The sequence below is a fragment of the Budorcas taxicolor genome, chromosome 14, assembly GCF_023091745.1.
Source record: "Budorcas taxicolor isolate Tak-1 chromosome 14, Takin1.1, whole genome shotgun sequence".
Taxonomy (NCBI): Eukaryota; Metazoa; Chordata; class Mammalia; order Artiodactyla; family Bovidae; genus Budorcas; species Budorcas taxicolor.
Window position 1 is genome coordinate 13,733,804 of NC_068923.1, and position 17,249 is coordinate 13,751,052.

A 17,249-nucleotide genomic window follows, 5' to 3' on the forward strand; every position below is an offset into this window, starting at 1 on the left:
GGCGGACACAGATAGTTACTGAGAAAAGGAATCATAAATCAAAACCAGACTGACGGAGGAGCGTGAAGCCAGAGGAGCTGCCTGACAGTAAGAATAGGAGCAGTCTTGTCAGGCTGAGGCCAAGTCTGGAAACTGTATCCCATTAGTTGTTGCCTAGGGAGATGGGGTGGGATGGCGCCCACAGTGTAGGGGAGGGTATGATAGGGCCTCTACAGGGCAGCAGGGACAGCTGCTTCACGGGGCCTTGGAGGGGAGCCTGGGCAGCCTGTGCCACCCAAGCCCATGGACTCGCCTGTGCATCGGAGTCACCCCTCCACCCTCTCTTCTCTCCAGCCTCAAACCACCTCTCCCTCCACATTTGCAACTGCTGGCCTTGCCTCTACTTCCTTGAGAACTCAGAAGCCACACCTTCCCTTCCCTTCGTGACTACAAGCCACTGCCTCCTCTCCTCCTGGAACAGTGCGGAGGGGTCCCCCATTCTTCCCAGGACATTCCCAGGTCAGGACCTCCCTGGTGGCAGAAATGTGGCTTCTGGGCTAAGTTCCCCTGTGCAGGGAGTCGGGAGCCAATGCCCACCTCTTAGGGGCACCTAGGTGCCCTGTAAATGTCTGGCGATGGATCCGGGAGCCTGACAGAAGAAGGCAGGAGCATGTAAAGCAGCCCGTTGGTGAAGCCCAGGACCAGAGTTCAGGAACTGCCTCATGTACAATCGTGCTGCAGCCTGAGTGGGGCCACAGGGCCTGGGCCACCGCAGAGCAAGAACACATAACCACAGACTGCAGAAGGACACCCTGGAAAGGGGGGAGCAGGGAGGGTCAGGTCCCATTACCAGGTAGGACGTGGTGTGGGGGGGGGGGGGGGGTGACAGCAACCAGACCTGAAAACTCTCAACCTGACATGAAAACAGATACCAGCCACAACCACTGACAAAGGACTCAGTCCCTTGACTAGTGAGCACACCAAGGTCTGTGGTTGTCTCAAACCAAATGTCATTTACTTTCTTGGTTATGTTCCTTTACAGTAATAAACTCTATGGATGAGTGCACAGCCTCTATAATCCTTTCCCTTCTAACAAGTACAGTTGTCTCATAACAAACTGGAAAAACAAACAACAAAGAGAAATGAGCTCACAGGAGACAAGGGTGATGGCAGGGGACTTGGGAGAAGGAGCAGGACCACAGGAGGGTCCCCAGTGTGTAGACGGTGGCCTCTGTGGACGGTGGCCTCATGGGTGGACAGAGTGAGCGAGAGCACCTTAAGTCTGGGGAGGGAGAGCGAGGCACAGCCAGGCGGTCAGGGTGAAGCTGCGAGGGGTTCACTCCCTGGTGTGGATCAACTGGTGCTTGGTCAATTTTGACCGCTGGCTGAAGGCTTTTCCACAAGCCGTGCAGTCGTAGGGCTTCACCCCAGTGTGGATCCGCTGGTGCTGGATGAGAACGGAGCACTGGCTGAAGGACTTCCCACACTCACTGCACTGATAGGGCCTCTCGCCCGTGTGGATGATCTGGTGCTGAATGAGGTGCGAGCTCTGCCTGAAGCCCTTCCCACATTCGACGCAGGTGTAGGGCTTCTCTCCGGTGTGGACCTTCTGGTGGTGGATGAGGTTGGAGCTCCGGTTGAAGGCTTTGCCACACTGGTTACACTTGTGGGGTTTCAACCCGTTGTGGATCCTCTTATGCTGAATGAGAGTTGAGTTCTGGCTGAAAGTTTTCCCGCACTCAGTGCATTCATAGGGCTTCTCCCCCGTGTGGACCCGGTGGTGCAGGATGAGGTTGGAGCTGCGGCCAAAGGTCTTTCCACACTCGCGGCACTCATAGGGCTTGTCGCCTGTGTGCACACCCTGGTGCTGCACGAGCGCGGAGCTGTGGCTGAAGGCCTTCCCGCAGACACCGCACTCATACGGCTTCTCCCCCGTGTGGGTGATCTGGTGCTTTTGGAGCACCGAGCTGTACCTGAAGGCCTTGCCACACACGGCACACACATGAGGCTTCTCCCCGGTGTGGATCCTCCAGTGCTGGATGAGGCTCGAGCTCTGGCTGAAGGCCTTCCCACAGTCACTGCACTTGTAGGGCTTCTCGCCCGTGTGGACCCTGTGGTGTTTGATGAGGTTGGACACCCGGCTGAAGGGCTTGCCACACTCGCTACATGAGTAAGGCCTCTCCCCGGTATGGACCCTCTGGTGCTTCCTCACGTGTGAGCTCTGGCTGAAGGCCCTCCCACACTCAGTACACTCGAAGGGCTTCTCCCCTGTGTGGACCCTCTGGTGGTTGACGAGGTTGGAACTGCGCCTGAAGGCCTTCCCACAGGCATGACACACGTATGGCTTCTCGCCAGAGTGGATTCTCTGGTGCTGGATGAGGTTGGAGCTTCGCCTGAAGGTCTTCCCGCACTCACTGCATTCGTAGGGCTTCTCACTCACATGGGACTTCTGGTGCTTTTTAAGGCTGGAGCTCTGGCAGAAGGCTTTCCCACACTCAGAACACACATGCAGCTTCTCCCCATGGTGGGTGAGCTGGTGCTGAAGGAAGCCTGTGTGTGTGCTGAAGAGCCTTCCACACTCGTTACAGATGAAGGATTTGTGTCCAGTGTGCACTGTCTGATGCTGTGTAAGATCAGGGTCTCCTTCAAAGGTTTTCCCACACTCGCTGCATATGAACGGGCTTTTGGCCACATTAAGTCCTGTGCAGCTGGGCAGGTCCAGGCTGCAGGGCAGGCTCTGTATGCCACGTGGATGGGGCCTCTCCTCTGCAGGAGGCCCCTGACACTCCACTGGGCTTGGGCTCCGGCTGCAGCTGCTCTTGATGTCATCCCAGTCCACCTCTCTCTCTCCTGAGGGGCTCCTGAGAAGCATCTGTGCAAGAGTGAAGGCCCCCTCCTGGTGAGGGTGGTGCATCTGCCTCTCATCCTCAGGGACCCCCCAGTCTCTTTCTTCTACACTACCACGGAGCACTCCAAGCTCAGGTGTCTGGGGAGCATCACTGCCAGAGCTGTCTGATATTTCTACATGTGATTCCAAGTCCTCAGAAACTTCTTCCTTCTGAACAAACTCCTGGCCCTTAGTCCTGGTGTCCCAGCCTGAAATGACAAACAGGAAGTCTCATGGTGCCACCTCCCCAATGGTCTTCATGCTCTCTCCTTCCCTTTAGCCTGTCTCAGCTGAAATACCTCACAGAAGAGGACTTCTCTGACCACTGTTCCCAACAGGGCTCCATATCCCAAGGCTGGGGCCACGCAGGGGTGCTGAGTGGGTAGGTGAAGGGCACCCCACAGTACTCTCAGCCTCCTTGGGCCTGTTGCCCTCTGACCTGCCCCTCGATTCAGGAATGATTTCCATTCCCCTACTGGAACTTCTAGAATCTCCCCCCACAACAGCATTTTGTCTCCCCACGTCACCTGGAGGCTTCTATTCTCCTCAACAAAGACCCAGCTGTGTTGTATGCTCAGCCTGACTGCCCTGCCAACGTGTCTGGTGATGGCAGTTTGCATTCTGGTCACCTGACTCATGGCCCAGCTGGAAGGCCCTGCAGTGTCTGTGCCAAGACCCGCTCGGTGGAGCTTGACCATGTGGCTGCACACAGAGGCAACCTGTTTCACCCTCCTGCTGACCGTCAGGCAGGCCTGTCATCACCTGCAGATGGGCTTCCATCATCTCCCAGGGCCCCAGCTGTGGGGCACCAGCGGGGCTCCCATGTGTGATAGGGGCACAGTGAGGGCTGCAGGGACAAACAGGGAGGTCACTGCAGGAAACAAGCATCTGGACAGGGTGGCCCAGAGAGCCCCGCCCTCTCCTGGCTGCACAAGAAGGGACACAGCTTTTCCATGAAGGGTCAGAGAGGACCCATTCTGGGCTCTGTGGCTGCAGTCTCTGTCATAAGGTCTGCTCTGTTACAATCCTTAAAAAAGTGTGAACTGTTCTTTGCTTGCAGGTCATAAACAACTTGTGAGCTGGATCTGGCCTGTGGGGCATGGCTCGCTGACCCAACTGAGACAAGGTCATTGGTGTGGCTCCTGAGGGAGTGGAAATGGGAACTGCTTTTGGGGCCAGAGACACTATCAGCCTGGAAGGATTTTACTGAGATGGGAAACAAGAGTGAATCCTATGGGTGAGGGTGATGGCATTCTTGATTTGCTAGACTGGATACAATTCTCTGCAACATAAGAATTACTGGAAACAATAATGAAAGTTCTTTTTTTGAAAGGAAATATAAAATCAGAAATATGCTTTAAGAAAAATTTTCATTAAAAACACTGGGTTTAATGGTGAAGAAAAAGATGTGTAAACAAATGCACTTGTTTGCCACACTGCCCCAAGTTTGCCCCCACAGCAAACCTGTTAGACTTCCGAAGAGGAAACAATGGAGACCTGTATGATTAGCTGCTCCCAGGTTTGTGAAAAGTGCCCCCATCGGAGACATGCTCACAAGTCCTCGCGTGGCTGTGGCTGTCAAGGGCCCGGCAGAGACTCAGCAGCACCTGCCCCGCCACACAAGCCCCCAGTGGCACCGCAGCCTCGGCCGGGGGCTCCACCCCTCTCCATCCCCACAGGGGCTCTGTTTTCATTTTACTGTTATGTGTATTGAGGTGAAGCTAACAAACAAAATAACTGTTTTAAAAGAACACTTTAGTGGCATTTAGTACATTTACAATGTCGTGCAATCAAAATCTGTATCTTGTTCCAAGACATTTCATTTCCATCACCTCAAAGCCCCGGTGCATTAGTCCGTATCTCCTGGCCCCCAGCGCCTGGTGACCACCCACCTGCATTTTGTCTCCATGGATTTACCTCATTCCTGACCTTCCATGTGAATGAAATCATGATACACAACTTTTGATGTCTGGACTCTTCCTCTCAACCTAATGTTTCTGCAGGTTCAGTCACTGCAGCAGGTACCAGTGCTTCACTCCCTTCTGGCTGAATAATAAACCACGGTACAGACACAACACAGCTGGTTTCTGCATCCATCCACTGAGGGGCATCTGGGTTGCTTACACCTCTTGACTACTGTGAACAGTGCTATGAATATGACGTACATGTACTTGATGAGTATTTGCCTTGAATTCTGTGGGTATGTATCCAGCAGTGGAATTACTGGGTAACACGGTAATGCCAGGGCTTCCCAGGTGGTGCTAGTGGTAAAGAACCCCCGCCTGCCAATGCAGGAGACGTGTTCAATCTGGGTTGGGAAGATCCCCTGGAGGAGGGGATGGCAACCCACTCCAGTATTCCTGCCTGGATAATCCCACAGACAGAGGAGCCTGGTGGGCTACACTGCATAGAGTTGCAAAGAGTCAGACACAACTGAAGTGACTGAGCATGCACGCATGGTAACGCTATGTTTAAACTTTGAAGAACTGCCAAACTGTACTCCACATGGTTATGCCATTCTACATTCCCACCATTGTTGGTGTATAGAAACACAACTGACTTTGTGTACTCACCTGTACTCTGCAATTCTGCTGAATTTATTAACTCTAGCAGGTTTCTAATGGATTCTTTGGGATTTCCTATTATATATATATAGGATTGTGCCTTACACAAACAGAGGTAGTTTTATTTCTTCCTTCCCAATTTGAATCCCTTTTTTTTTTTTTTTTTCCTGGCCTGATTGCTCTGGTTAGAACTTCCAAAACAGAACTGAAGAGCAGAGGTGAAAGCAGGCAAATTTTCCTCATTTATGGGGAAAACCTTTTAATATTTCACTAATGACATGATGTTAGCTGTGTGTTTTTCATGAATGCCCTTTATCGTGTTGAGGAGGTTGCCTTGAATGGAGTTCTCAGTGTTTTCATTATGAAAATGAATTTGGTTTTGTCAAACACATTTTTTTTTTGCATCAATTGAGATGATTATAGCTTTTCCCCTTCATTCGTTTAATGTGGTAAATGACACTGATTGGTTCTTATGTTGAACCATTCTTGTGTCCCTGGGTTACATCCCACTTGGTCATGGGATATAACACTTTTATTAACACGGCTGGATTCAGTTTGCTAGCATTTTGTTGAGGGTTTTGTATATACAGCCACAAAATGTCTTAATGTATAATTTTCTTTTCCTGTGGTGTCTTTGATTATCCTTCCTCTTGTATAGTTTGCAAGCTTGACAAAACAGCATAAATCCTTCTTTAAATGTCTTGTGATGCCATCTGGCCCTGGTTTGTTACTTTTAAAAGTTACAGATTCAATCTTTAATTGTTATAAGTGTGTTCTTACTTTCTACCTATTCTTGAGTCACTCTTGGTAATGTGTCTCTTTTTTAGGAATTTAGCTCTTTCATGTAGGTTATCTAATTTGTTGGTGTGCAATGAAGGAAAGTGATGGCCAACCTAGATAGCATATTAAAAAGCAGAGACATTACTTTGCCAACAAAGGTCCGTCTAGTCAAGGCTATGGTTTTTCCAGTGGTCATGTATGGATGTGAGTTGGACTGTGAAGAAAGCTGAGCGCCGAAGAATTGATGCTTTTGAACTGTGGTGTTGGAGAAGACTCTTGAGAGTCCCTTGGACTGCAAGGAGATCCAACCAGTCCATTCTAAAGATCAGTCCTGGGTGTTCTTTGGAAGGAATGATGCTAAAGTTGAAACTCCAATACTTTGGCCACCTCATGCGAAGAGTTGACTCATTGGAAAAGACTCTGATGCTGGGAGGGATTGGGGGCAGGAGGAGAAGGGGACGACAAAGGATGAGATGGCTGGATGGCATCACTGACTCGATGGACATGAGTTTGGGTGAACTCCGGGAGTTGGTGATGGACAGGGAGGCCTGGCATGCTGTGATTCATGGGGTTGCAAAGAGTCGGACATGACTGAGCGACTTAACTGAACTGCTTTTTACTCTTTTTCACTTTTGTATAGTCGGTAATAATGTCCCCATCCCATGTTCACTTGATTTTCAGTGTGTTGTTTTTGTCATTTGTTAAATCATTTCAAAAAAACTTTTAAATACATTGATTCTCTTATTGCCTTTCCAGTCTCTATTTCTGCTCCGATGTTTATTATTTCCTTCCACCAGCTCTCGGTTTCATTTACTCTTCTCATAGACCCCTAGGATGTCAAGTCAGGTACTGCTGTTAAGACCTATCTATCCTCCTCCTAATATAGGCACTGACTGCTGTAAATTTCCACTCCGGGCTTCCCTGTATCCTGTGAGTTCTGGTAGTTTGTGGCTTTGTTTTCATTTGTCTGTATGTACGTTCTAACTTCCCTTGTGGTTTCTTCTTCGACCAACTGATTAAGAGTGTATGGTTTTACTTCAACATATTTGTGCATTTTCCAGTTTTCCTGCAGTTATTGCTTGGAGATGATGCTTTATATTATTTCAACATTGATTGAGACTGGTTTTGTGGTCTAATATATGGTCTACATTGAAGAATGTTCCATATGCACTTAAGACTGTATATCTGCTCCCTTGGGCAGAGGGTATATCTATGTCTATTAGATCTATTAATTATAGTATTGCTCAATTTCCCTGTTTCATTACTAAACTTCTGTTTAGATGTTTTTCTTAACTTTTGGAAGTGAGGTATTAAAGTCTCCAACTGCTACCGAAGCATCTCTTTCTTCGCTCAAATCTATGCATCTTTCATATGTTTTGGGGTTCTTTTTAGTGTTTACATTTATCACTGCTCTATCTTCTGGATTAATTGACTTGTTTATCAATATATATCAAACTGTGATGCTGGAGAAGACTCTTTAGAGTCCCCTGGACAGCAAGGAGAACAAACCAGTCAATCCTAAAGGAAATCAACCCTGAATGTTCATTGGAAGGACTGATGCTGAAGCTGAAGCTCCAATACTTTGGCCACCTGATGTGAAGAGTCGACTCATTGAAAAGACCCTGATGCTGGGAAAGACAGAGGGCATGAGGAGAAGGGGACGACAGATTAGATGGTTGGATGGCATCAACTCAGCAGACAGGAGTTTGAGCAAACTCTTGGAGATAGTAAAGGACAGGGAAGCCTGGCGGGCTGCAGTACATGGGGTCGCAAAAATCAGATATGACTAAGTGACTGAACAACAATCTTCCTGATTAACTCATTTATCAATATATAATATCCTTCTTTTCTCTTGTACAGTTGTTTGACATAGTTTACTTTGTCCGATATTAGTATAGTAACCCCAGGTCTCTTTTGTTACTATTTGCATGGAACATATCTTTTTCACCTTTCACTTTAAGCTTATTTTTTCCTTTGGAAGCCTCCTGAAGTAAGCCTCCTGTAGACAGTATATAGTTGGGTCATACTTTTTTAAATCCATTCTGTCCGTATTTGCCTGTTGACATATCTGCCTGTTGACATGAGTTTAAACCATTAACATTTAATTACTGACAAAGAAGGACTTACTTCTACCACTTTGCTTCTTGAATCTTTTCAATGTCTTTGACCTTTGTGTTCCTCATTTGATCTATTACTATCTTCCTTTGCGTTCAGTTTATTTTTTGCAGCATACCATTTGATTTTCTTCTTTATTCCTTTTGTGTATATTTTAAAGATACTTTCTTAGTTGTATCATAGCAATTATAATTAATACTCTAACATCCTAAAACAATCTAATTTGGCCCTCTCCCTTCAGCTTTTTTGGTCCCCTGCCCCATCTTTATCGAAATAAATTGCCATAGAACATCATGTAAGTTGTTATCTTTTTTTAAATAAAGAAATGTATTTATTTTTGGCTGTGCTGGGTCTTCACTGCTTTGCATCATCTTTCTTTAGTTGCAGGGGTAGGGGGTGCACTACTCTTTAGGTGCAGTGCACAGGCTTCTCATTGCAGTGGCTTCTCTTGTTGCAAAGTATGGGCTCTAAGGGCACACGGGCCTCAGTGGTTACAGCTCACGGGTTCTGGGGCACTGGCACAGCAGCTGTGGTACACAGGCTTAGCTGCATTGTGGCACGTGGGATCCTCCTGCAGCAGGGATTAAATCTGTGTACCCGGAATTGGCAGGTGGATTCTTAACTTCTGGACCACCAGGAAAGTCCATCATATTAAGTTTAAAGTGCACAATGGGATGAATTGATACACATATATATGCAAATGATGACCACCATAACTGACATATCCATCACCTTGCACAGTAACCACTGTGTGTGTGTGTGTGTGTGTGTGTGTGTGTGTGTGTTGAAAACTTTCAAGATCAACTCTCCTGGCAGTTGACAAGTACACTATACATTATGAACTATAGTCACCATGCTGTATGTTGAATCCTCAGAATAAAGCCACCAAGTTTGAACTGTTAACCAAAGTAGCCACAGTATCATAAAGAAACTCCACTCCTATACAGATATGTTGCTACCTTTATGTTGTTGCAGTCACAAATGTATCCTTACATGTTATATGTTCAGTAGTATAGGTTTATGATCATTTCACACATTTGTCTTTTAAATCATAAGTGAGGTTATAAACCAATACAACAATACTAGCTTTTATCCTTACCTATGTGGTTAATTCTATAAGAGATCTTTGGTTCTCTGTATAGCTTTGAGCGCCTGCCTAATACCCTTTCCTCTTAGCCTGTAACACTTCCTCTGACACTTCTCACAGGGCACGTCTGTTGGTGATAAACACCCTGAGCTTTTGTTTATCCAAGAATACCTTAACTTTGTCTTTACTCTGAAAGATAATTTTGCCAGATGTAGAATTCTTAGTTGGCAGTTTCATTCTCTAAGCAGTTTAAATATGTCATCCCACTGCCTTCCAGCCTCCAAGGGCTGATGAGAAACTAGCTGTTCATCTTATTGAGGATACCTTATATAAGATGGTTTGCTTCTCTTGTTGATTTCAAGATTCAATCTTCCAACACTTTGATTATAATGAGTCCTAGTGTGGATCTCTTTGACTCTGTCCTACTGGGAGCTTGCTGAGCTTTCTAGACATGTAGGTGCAAAGCTTTTTTGCATCTTTCATCAAATTTAACATGTTTTCCACCCCTTTCTGTCTTCCTCCCCTCTTTCTTGGATTCCCATGTGTGTCCCACTGAGAGGGTAACAGGCAGGAAAGCTAGGGGCCCCAAGAGAGGAAATAGGCTGCAGGTGTCAGACATTGTTTCTCTCTCTCTTAAGCAGCAGGAGGAAACAAACCACAATTGTCAGATTTTTTTCCCTTCTCTATACAAAATTAAAAGGAAGTTTCTTTTAAAATTCTGTGTTGCCATAATGACACCTGGTTCCACCTGAACTTAACTTTTCTCAAACCTGAGCTAACCAATGAGTTTTTCTTATGGAAATGTTTTTCTTAAGCTATGTTAATGAACTATGTATTTATCTTAGACTCTATCTTTCTTCAAGTCGGTTCCACCTAAGACTTAGAACTGATCATGGCTCAACAAACCAGTATGTTTTACTCACGGAAATGTTCCCTTAAGCTATGTGAATGAGACTATGTATTTGCTTGGAAATCTGCCTTTCTTCAAGATTCATGTCAACTGTTTTATGGCCTGGGATGACTCACCTTGTGCCAATGTTATCTCAAAATGCATGTTGTGGGTGAGGGGCCTGGTGCCACTCTGAGTTTTGAGACATTTCCTTTTAGCAACTTGCTAATAGGCATATAACTTCTTGCTAAAACCTAGCAAGGGAGCACTTTTTCTGCCCCCTTCTGATGTCTATGTCAGAAGCCTTCTCTATCTCTTTTATACTTTAATAAATCTTTATTACACAAAAGCTCTGAGCAATCAAGCCTTGTCACTGACCGCAGATTGAATTCCTCTCCTCCAGAGGACAAGAATCCCAGCGTCTTTCACGGCTCAGCAACAGCCTTTCACCATGAGTCTGTTAGGCTCTTTTCACTTTTCTTCAACCTTTTTCCCTTCTGCTACTCAGACTGGATAACGTCAAGTTCACCAATTCTGTAGCCTGCTCACTCCTGCTATTGAAATCCTCCGGAAAACTCTTCACTTCAGTTTCTTTAGCTCTCCCTCTAGGACTTCTTTATTTTGACTGCACCACAAGGTTTGTGAGATCTCAGTTCCCTGGCCAGGGATCGAACCTGTGCTCCATGCAGTGCCAAGCAGGGCCTTAACCCCTGGAGCACCAGGAAGTCCCAGCTCTAGGACTTCCACTCTGTTTCTTTTTATAATAAATAAAATGTGAATTGTATATTTACAACTATCTCTACTGACTTTTTCAGTTTGTTCGTACATAGATTTTAGTTCCCTGTCCATGGTTTCTTTCAGATCTTTGAGCACATTTAAGACAGCTTATTTATAATCTGTTAAGTATCTGTGCTTTTTCAGGGACACTTCTGTCAATTAATTTTTTATTTGACATAAGCAGCTGTATTTTCTGCTTATGTGTATTCTTTATGATTTTTTTTGTTAAAAACTGGACATTTGAGAATATTTACTGTGCTCCACTGGGAAACTACTTCAGCACTAATTATTACTCTGCGTGGCTCCTGCTTCCACAGATCACAGAGATCAGCTGGAGGTGATACTACAATCTTTATAGGTCTTTTCTGAGTATACCTTCTATCCTGGGTCTGTACATGGCTTTCTAAATTCCCTGACATATGAGGGTGCTTTTGAATGTCCTCATTAATCTGCCCTTCCCTCCTCGGCTTTAGGAAGTTGACTGTACTATTAAGTGATGTCCCAAGTGCCTGAGGGAGTTCAGTTCATGTTTCTATGTTTTGAGCCCAGCACTTTCCACCAAGTAATTCTGAGTTAGGCAACACAGAGACAAACAAACAGTTTGACTCAATTTTTTTTCCAACCCCACATAGGGAAGAAGAAAGTGATTTCTGAATAAGTTCTGCTCTGCTCCCTCTGGGTCCCACACTAGGAACACAGGATGCTCACTTTCAATATGATGCTGAACCAGGAAGTATCTGTGAAGCTTTCATTTTTAAGTTGCCTTTCTCTTAATTCAGCATTTGCCTGGTTGCTATAAACCTGTTTTCTAGATTTCTGACTACGCTGGCCCTGATAGCTTCTACTTGTTTTTGTTTTAACAGTTTATGTGAAGAAATGGGTGTCTGGAGCTGCTTATTCCACTATTTTGCTCTATAGTGGCTTTTAAAACATGAGCTACCATCAACCTGTGTTTTCCCTGGAGCAAGGGTCTTGACCTAACTCGCCATTCTCTGCCTGGCACACCCTTGGTCATCTGGCAGCAAGTTTTTCCCTCAGAGCCACTTCTTGGCCCCATCATGCCTCTCATCCTCTACCCATCTCGTCCTTCCAACACACCTATGACCATCTCTGCCCTTAGCCCAACCTTCTCTGGCCACACAGAGTCTGCCCAGGATACTCTGCCCACATGTCCTCAGTATAATACTTCCCATGTAGGTGTATTCTTGTAAAACAGCCATCGTCAGATCCCAGCAAGGAGAGCTAACAGTGTGTAATCCCTGATCCCTGCTGAAAGGGCCACAGAGGAGGCAACTTGGTGAGGTGTCTTCTGAAGGACTGTCTGGTATCTAACAGGGATGGGAGCAGCTGGGCAGTGTGAATGCAGCCAGGAGGGAACAGGGCCAAGGCCTGGATTAGGGCAGAGACCTCAGGGCAGGCCTACCACCAGTCTGGCGAGGAAGTTAGGCAGGGCTCAGCTGGTGATCATCATGTCACACCCTCTATTTCAGGTGAAGAAACCAGAGTCCCGCTCAGGGCACCAGGGCAGCCAGGTGCCAGGCCAACTTCCTCTCTGACCTCCAGCCTTGGCCCTGCAAGTCCACAAGGCACTCTGCCCCAAACGCTGACAGGACACCTCCAGAGGTAAGTGCAGGGGAATGTAGACCAAGTCTCCCCAGAACAAGAGCATCAATGGGGAATGCACACCCAGTACCTGGCTGCTGATGGTGAGGGGAGGTGGCTCCTGGCTCAGCATCACCACAACAGAGGGAAACATGAAGTGCAGATCCAGCGTGGGTCTCGGCAGGAGCAGCACTCCACACAGGCCTGGGCTCTAGGGGTCCAAGGGGATGGTCCAGGAACTGAGAGCTCCACTGCTGCCTCTTTAGAGCATACTCTGAAGCTGGGCATGGCTGGGACCTGGAGACCAGCAAGGACACAGATGAGTATGCAGAGGGGGTAACTCCAGGGGTTCACTGGCACACCAAGCAGGGGTCACTTCCTCCACCCCTCACCCTGAGACCTCAGGAAGGCCTGATGATTGATACCACATTCTCTGATCCTGGAACCAATGGAGGTCAGCCAGCCAAGGAGACACAGACTCACAGGCCAGGGCCACAGGTGGGAAGGAATGAGATACTGACCACAGAGCAAGGTGACCCACAGTGCCTGTGAGCACATCTGGAAGGGCCCAAGACTGCCAAGGTAAGAGGAAGCAGCTCTCACGGCACCTGCATCTGCTGTGGGCCACCCTGGTCCTGACACAATGCCCTGAAAGTGGACCAACTGACCTTCCCAGACAGCAGCAGCTTCAGAGGCCGGGTTGCCAGGGGAGCCTCACCACGGACATGCGTGGAGTCATCACAGTGCCACTCTACTGGGCAGCTTGAGCTCTGCTGCCCAGCAGCACCCACAGTGGTTGTCCCCATCCCACCCTCCTGGGCTGCCCTCCCACTGCACCAGTGGCTGGCTCCCTCCCAGACTCCTCCTTAGCTCCCTCTTCACGCTGGTGTCCCAGGATTCACTTCTGCATCCACATCAAATTCCCTGGCTAATCTTTCCAGTCCTGAGGTACCAACATCCTTTACCCCATGAAGACGCTGAAGACTGGGCTTATCTCCAGCTCTAACTGGTATCTCCAAGTAGGGAGGCCTGCCCAATCAGGCACAGGATGGGACCCCGTATCGACAAGTTACTGATTTTCTCCCCCTCCCTACTACCCTGTCTCTGAGCAAATGCACCATGCCCTGGCCAGCATCCCACCTAGGAGAGGGCAACATCCCTCGGCCCCTGATTCACAACGCACCATGAGCAGGTACCACTGACCCCTTTGCCCTTCAGTAATGAAGACGAGGCAGGAAATGTTGGCAGACACTGCCTCCCAACCTTTGGACTGACTTTCTCCTCTTGGACTCATGCTTTCAGTGTTTCCAAAACACCCACTATATGTCAAGGTATTCTGAGGACAGTGTGACCACCACCCTCACGGATTTCAGTGGGGAGACAGATAACAGCAAATGCATCAGTGAGACGGGCAGGTGCGCTGGGCAGAGAAGGGGCAGAGCCTGGGGCAGGTGGGCATTTAAACCAGGTCCTGGCTGGAAAGGCAGAAGGCGGCAGGGGTGAGACAGGACAGAGGTGTGAACGCACCTCAGAGGCAGTTCCTGGGGGAGGCGGGGGTGCACAGACTGGACGAGGCTTTGACTACCTGAGGAAAGTGAGGCACCAGCCGCATTTCTCCACTGGGAGGCAGAATTAATGAAACATTTCAGGAAGATTCACCTGGCGTGGCCGCTCGGAGAGACGGTGCACAAGCAGGGAAAACACTGACTCAAGGCACTCATCCATGCAGCAACAGAACAGAGCAGGGGGAACTTTCACTCTCTCTCTCCCATGGGAGAGTCCATCCTTTGTAGTATTTATTCAGTTCATTTTAAAGTCTTGAGGTTATCATCACTGCCTCTGAACAGGGGCACAGTCACATAGCTCAAAATTCAAAAGGTTAAAGAGAACATAAGGTGACACATCCCCCAGCCTGCCACAGTGCCCATTCCCAGTTTCCAAGATGCCCGTCCTGGTTACTCTAAGCTTACACAAGCAAACATGAGTATGTTTTCTTTGTCTTTTTATTATGAGTTACACCAAACTATGTCATTTTACATCTTGTTCTTCCCACTTTAGTAGCTGTGGGATCCTGTCCGGGAGGTAGCAGGATGCTCCTCACCATCCATGTCCACATCCTAATCCCCGGGACCTACACTACACAGCAAGAGAGATTTTGCAGAGGAAATTAAGGCTACAGGCCTGAATTACCTGGTGGACCCAATCTAATCACGCGAGCCATTGCTGACTCGGATGCATGGATCGTGCGCAAATGGGGTCTCCAGGAGATAAGGACAGTCAGCAAGGAAAAAGCAACCTCAGGAGTTGGATTCTACCAATGAGCTTGGAAGCAGATATTCTCCTGGCTAACGGCTCACCTGGTGCTAAGCAAATACACAACTATGAGAATTACCAGCCACTACTCCACGGCAGACAGCCCCAGGATGGGCCTGACCCATCCTCAGTCCCACTCCCCTGGGGGAGAATAAATCCGTCCCCGTTCCGTGAGCCCCCTCTCCACCCGGAGAGCGAATCCACCACCGACTGTGCCTTCAGGCAGAATCGGGCGCCAAGCGGCAACCCCATTCATTTCTCCCCCGGTTCCGGACAGCTCTAACGTTTGCACCAATTCCGGAGGCCCTTCCTCCGCCCCAACCACACGCGACAGAACACTATTCGCGCACACCTGCCGGCAGCTCTGCGGCTGCCTCGCCGAGCGGTCCCGCCGCCCGGCTCCAGGGCAGGGAGTGCTCGGCTCTGTCGCACAGTGTCCACAGGGCGCCCCTCACACGCCCTCCCGTCAGGGGCCCTCCGAGACTGCAAGCCGCCCACGATTCCACGGCCCCACGCGCACCCGAGACAGGCCTCCCGCGGCCAGCACCCACCGCCGGTGCATCGGAGTCATAGGGAGCGCGATCAGCAACGCGAAAACGCCACCACGCGAACAGCCGCCGCCTAGAGCTGCTCGGGGAAGAGCGCAACGAAGAGATAACCAAGCGGCTCGGCCTCGAGGATGTGCTCCGGAAGTCCCGCCTCGACTTCCGGCCTACGGGCCCGCCTAGCCCCGCCCAATGTGGCTGCTCTAGGCTGAGGGAGGAGAAGCGACTCGGCGGCTCCACTCCTGACCTGGGACCAGCCCTCCCCATGCCTCCGCGAGGTGCTGGGAACCCTGGGAGCCCCGCGGATCAGTGGGTTGGTGCAACAAGCCATTATGAATGCAGGAAGGACCAGGGACTCAGATACACAGGTACCTGCAATCAAAACAGGTTTTGGTTGATAAAAACATGATGCTGCATGAGGAGGAACAATCCCTCCATCAGTAAATGAGTGCCTAGGTGTCAAAAGGCTCATTAGTTATATAGATAATACACATTTTGTGGGCCTACCCGTGGAACATCTACATAAATTGACCGTACAGTTAGACCTTGATGACAAAAGATGCCAAGTGCAGATTTGTAGATGACAACACAAAGAATACAAATATTTTAAAGTATGCCTTTTAAACTATCAAGATTAGACTAGATATGTAATAAAAAGTTGACTCCCCAAACTCTAACTGTTGGAGTTTATGAAACACTGTCTACAAAACCTTTGGATGAAAAGTGATACCAGCTGGAAAATTACAGACTATTTATAAAGCAATGAAAGCAAAACACTTTATTCTCACATCTATGGAACTCAGTGTAAAGTATAAAATATAAAATATCCACTGAGTATTTTCCAGACAAAAATATATAAATATATCACCTTAAATACTTTTTCTTTATTAAAGAAGGTGAAAGGATTTATCTTAAAACTTAGAAAAAGGAACATTTCTCTGCATTGGCAATAAGCAATCAGAAAATGTAACAGAAAATGAAATCTCTTCTACAGACAGCAAGACACTCTGAAATACTGGGGAATTAACAAAGAGCACTCAAGACACTCAAAGAGCACTCAGAGACTCAGGGTTGGACATTGCTCAAATGGAACTTAATACATGGCAACAGTAGCTCCACCATAAATAGCAGGAGGGCGGGTTGTTCATCGGAAAGTGTTGAGAAAACGGCCTCCCTCAATGGAGAAAAGCAAAAGCAGACCCTGACCTAACAACACGCACAGTGGTGGTCTCTAAATGAACTACAAACCTACAAATGGACAGCAAGGAATGAGTAAAATACAAAGGAAATATTTTTCAGACCCTAGGATGGAAGGGATGCTCTGAAACCACTTCATATGACTGGGCTGGAAATGCTAGGACCCTAGGTAATGCTGGTCAGCACTTGAAGTTCAAATATTCTTCTCTTATGTAAAGTCACAAGTCTGTATGGCAATTTCCCCTAGACAGTAATCAGAGACCTGGGTTCCCCACCTGAGGATTTTCCACTGGCTAATTCAGAGGGAAGAGAACAGGTAACAGGGATAACGAGCTGCTTCTCCACTCTTCCTATGTAGTCCCCGCTACAGCAAGATGTAGCCCCTGCTAAGAGAACAAACCAAGTCCCATCCAGTCCCTGAAGCAGCTCAGCTGAATCCCTCTGGACAAGGTGCAGCTTCTCCACCAGGTCCTTGAACTAAAGGTGACCTGGCCTGTGCCTTACGCCCAACTTG

General features: G+C 48.0%; 1 protein-coding gene across 1 annotated transcript; it reads right to left on the minus strand.

The window, feature by feature from the left end:
• Positions 1–974: 974 nt before the first annotated feature.
• Positions 975–15,672, minus strand: ZNF16 (zinc finger protein 16). Its single transcript, XM_052651655.1, has 3 exons — positions 15,545–15,672; positions 12,772–12,977; positions 975–3,075 (listed from the first exon to the last, which is right to left on the minus strand). The coding sequence occupies exons 1-3, from the start codon at positions 15,562–15,564 to the stop codon at positions 1,316–1,318; spliced, it is 1,986 nt and encodes a 661-aa protein (XP_052507615.1). The 5' UTR covers positions 15,565–15,672; the 3' UTR covers positions 975–1,315.
• Between the last annotated feature and the right edge of the window lie 1,577 nt (positions 15,673–17,249).

Bases quoted from the DNA above. Each gene is read 5' to 3' on its own strand.
- ZNF16 (XM_052651655.1), bottom strand. From the start codon at position 15,564: ATGACTCCGATGCACCGGCG. The intron at 12,978-15,544 runs GTGGGTGCTGGC...GCTGGTCTCCAG, and splicing joins ATGACTCCGATGCACCGGCG to GTCCCAGCCATGCCCAGCTT. The intron at 3,076-12,771 runs GTACTGGGTGTG...TTGTCATTTCAG, and splicing joins CCCTCACCATCAGCAGCCAG to GCTGGGACACCAGGACTAAG.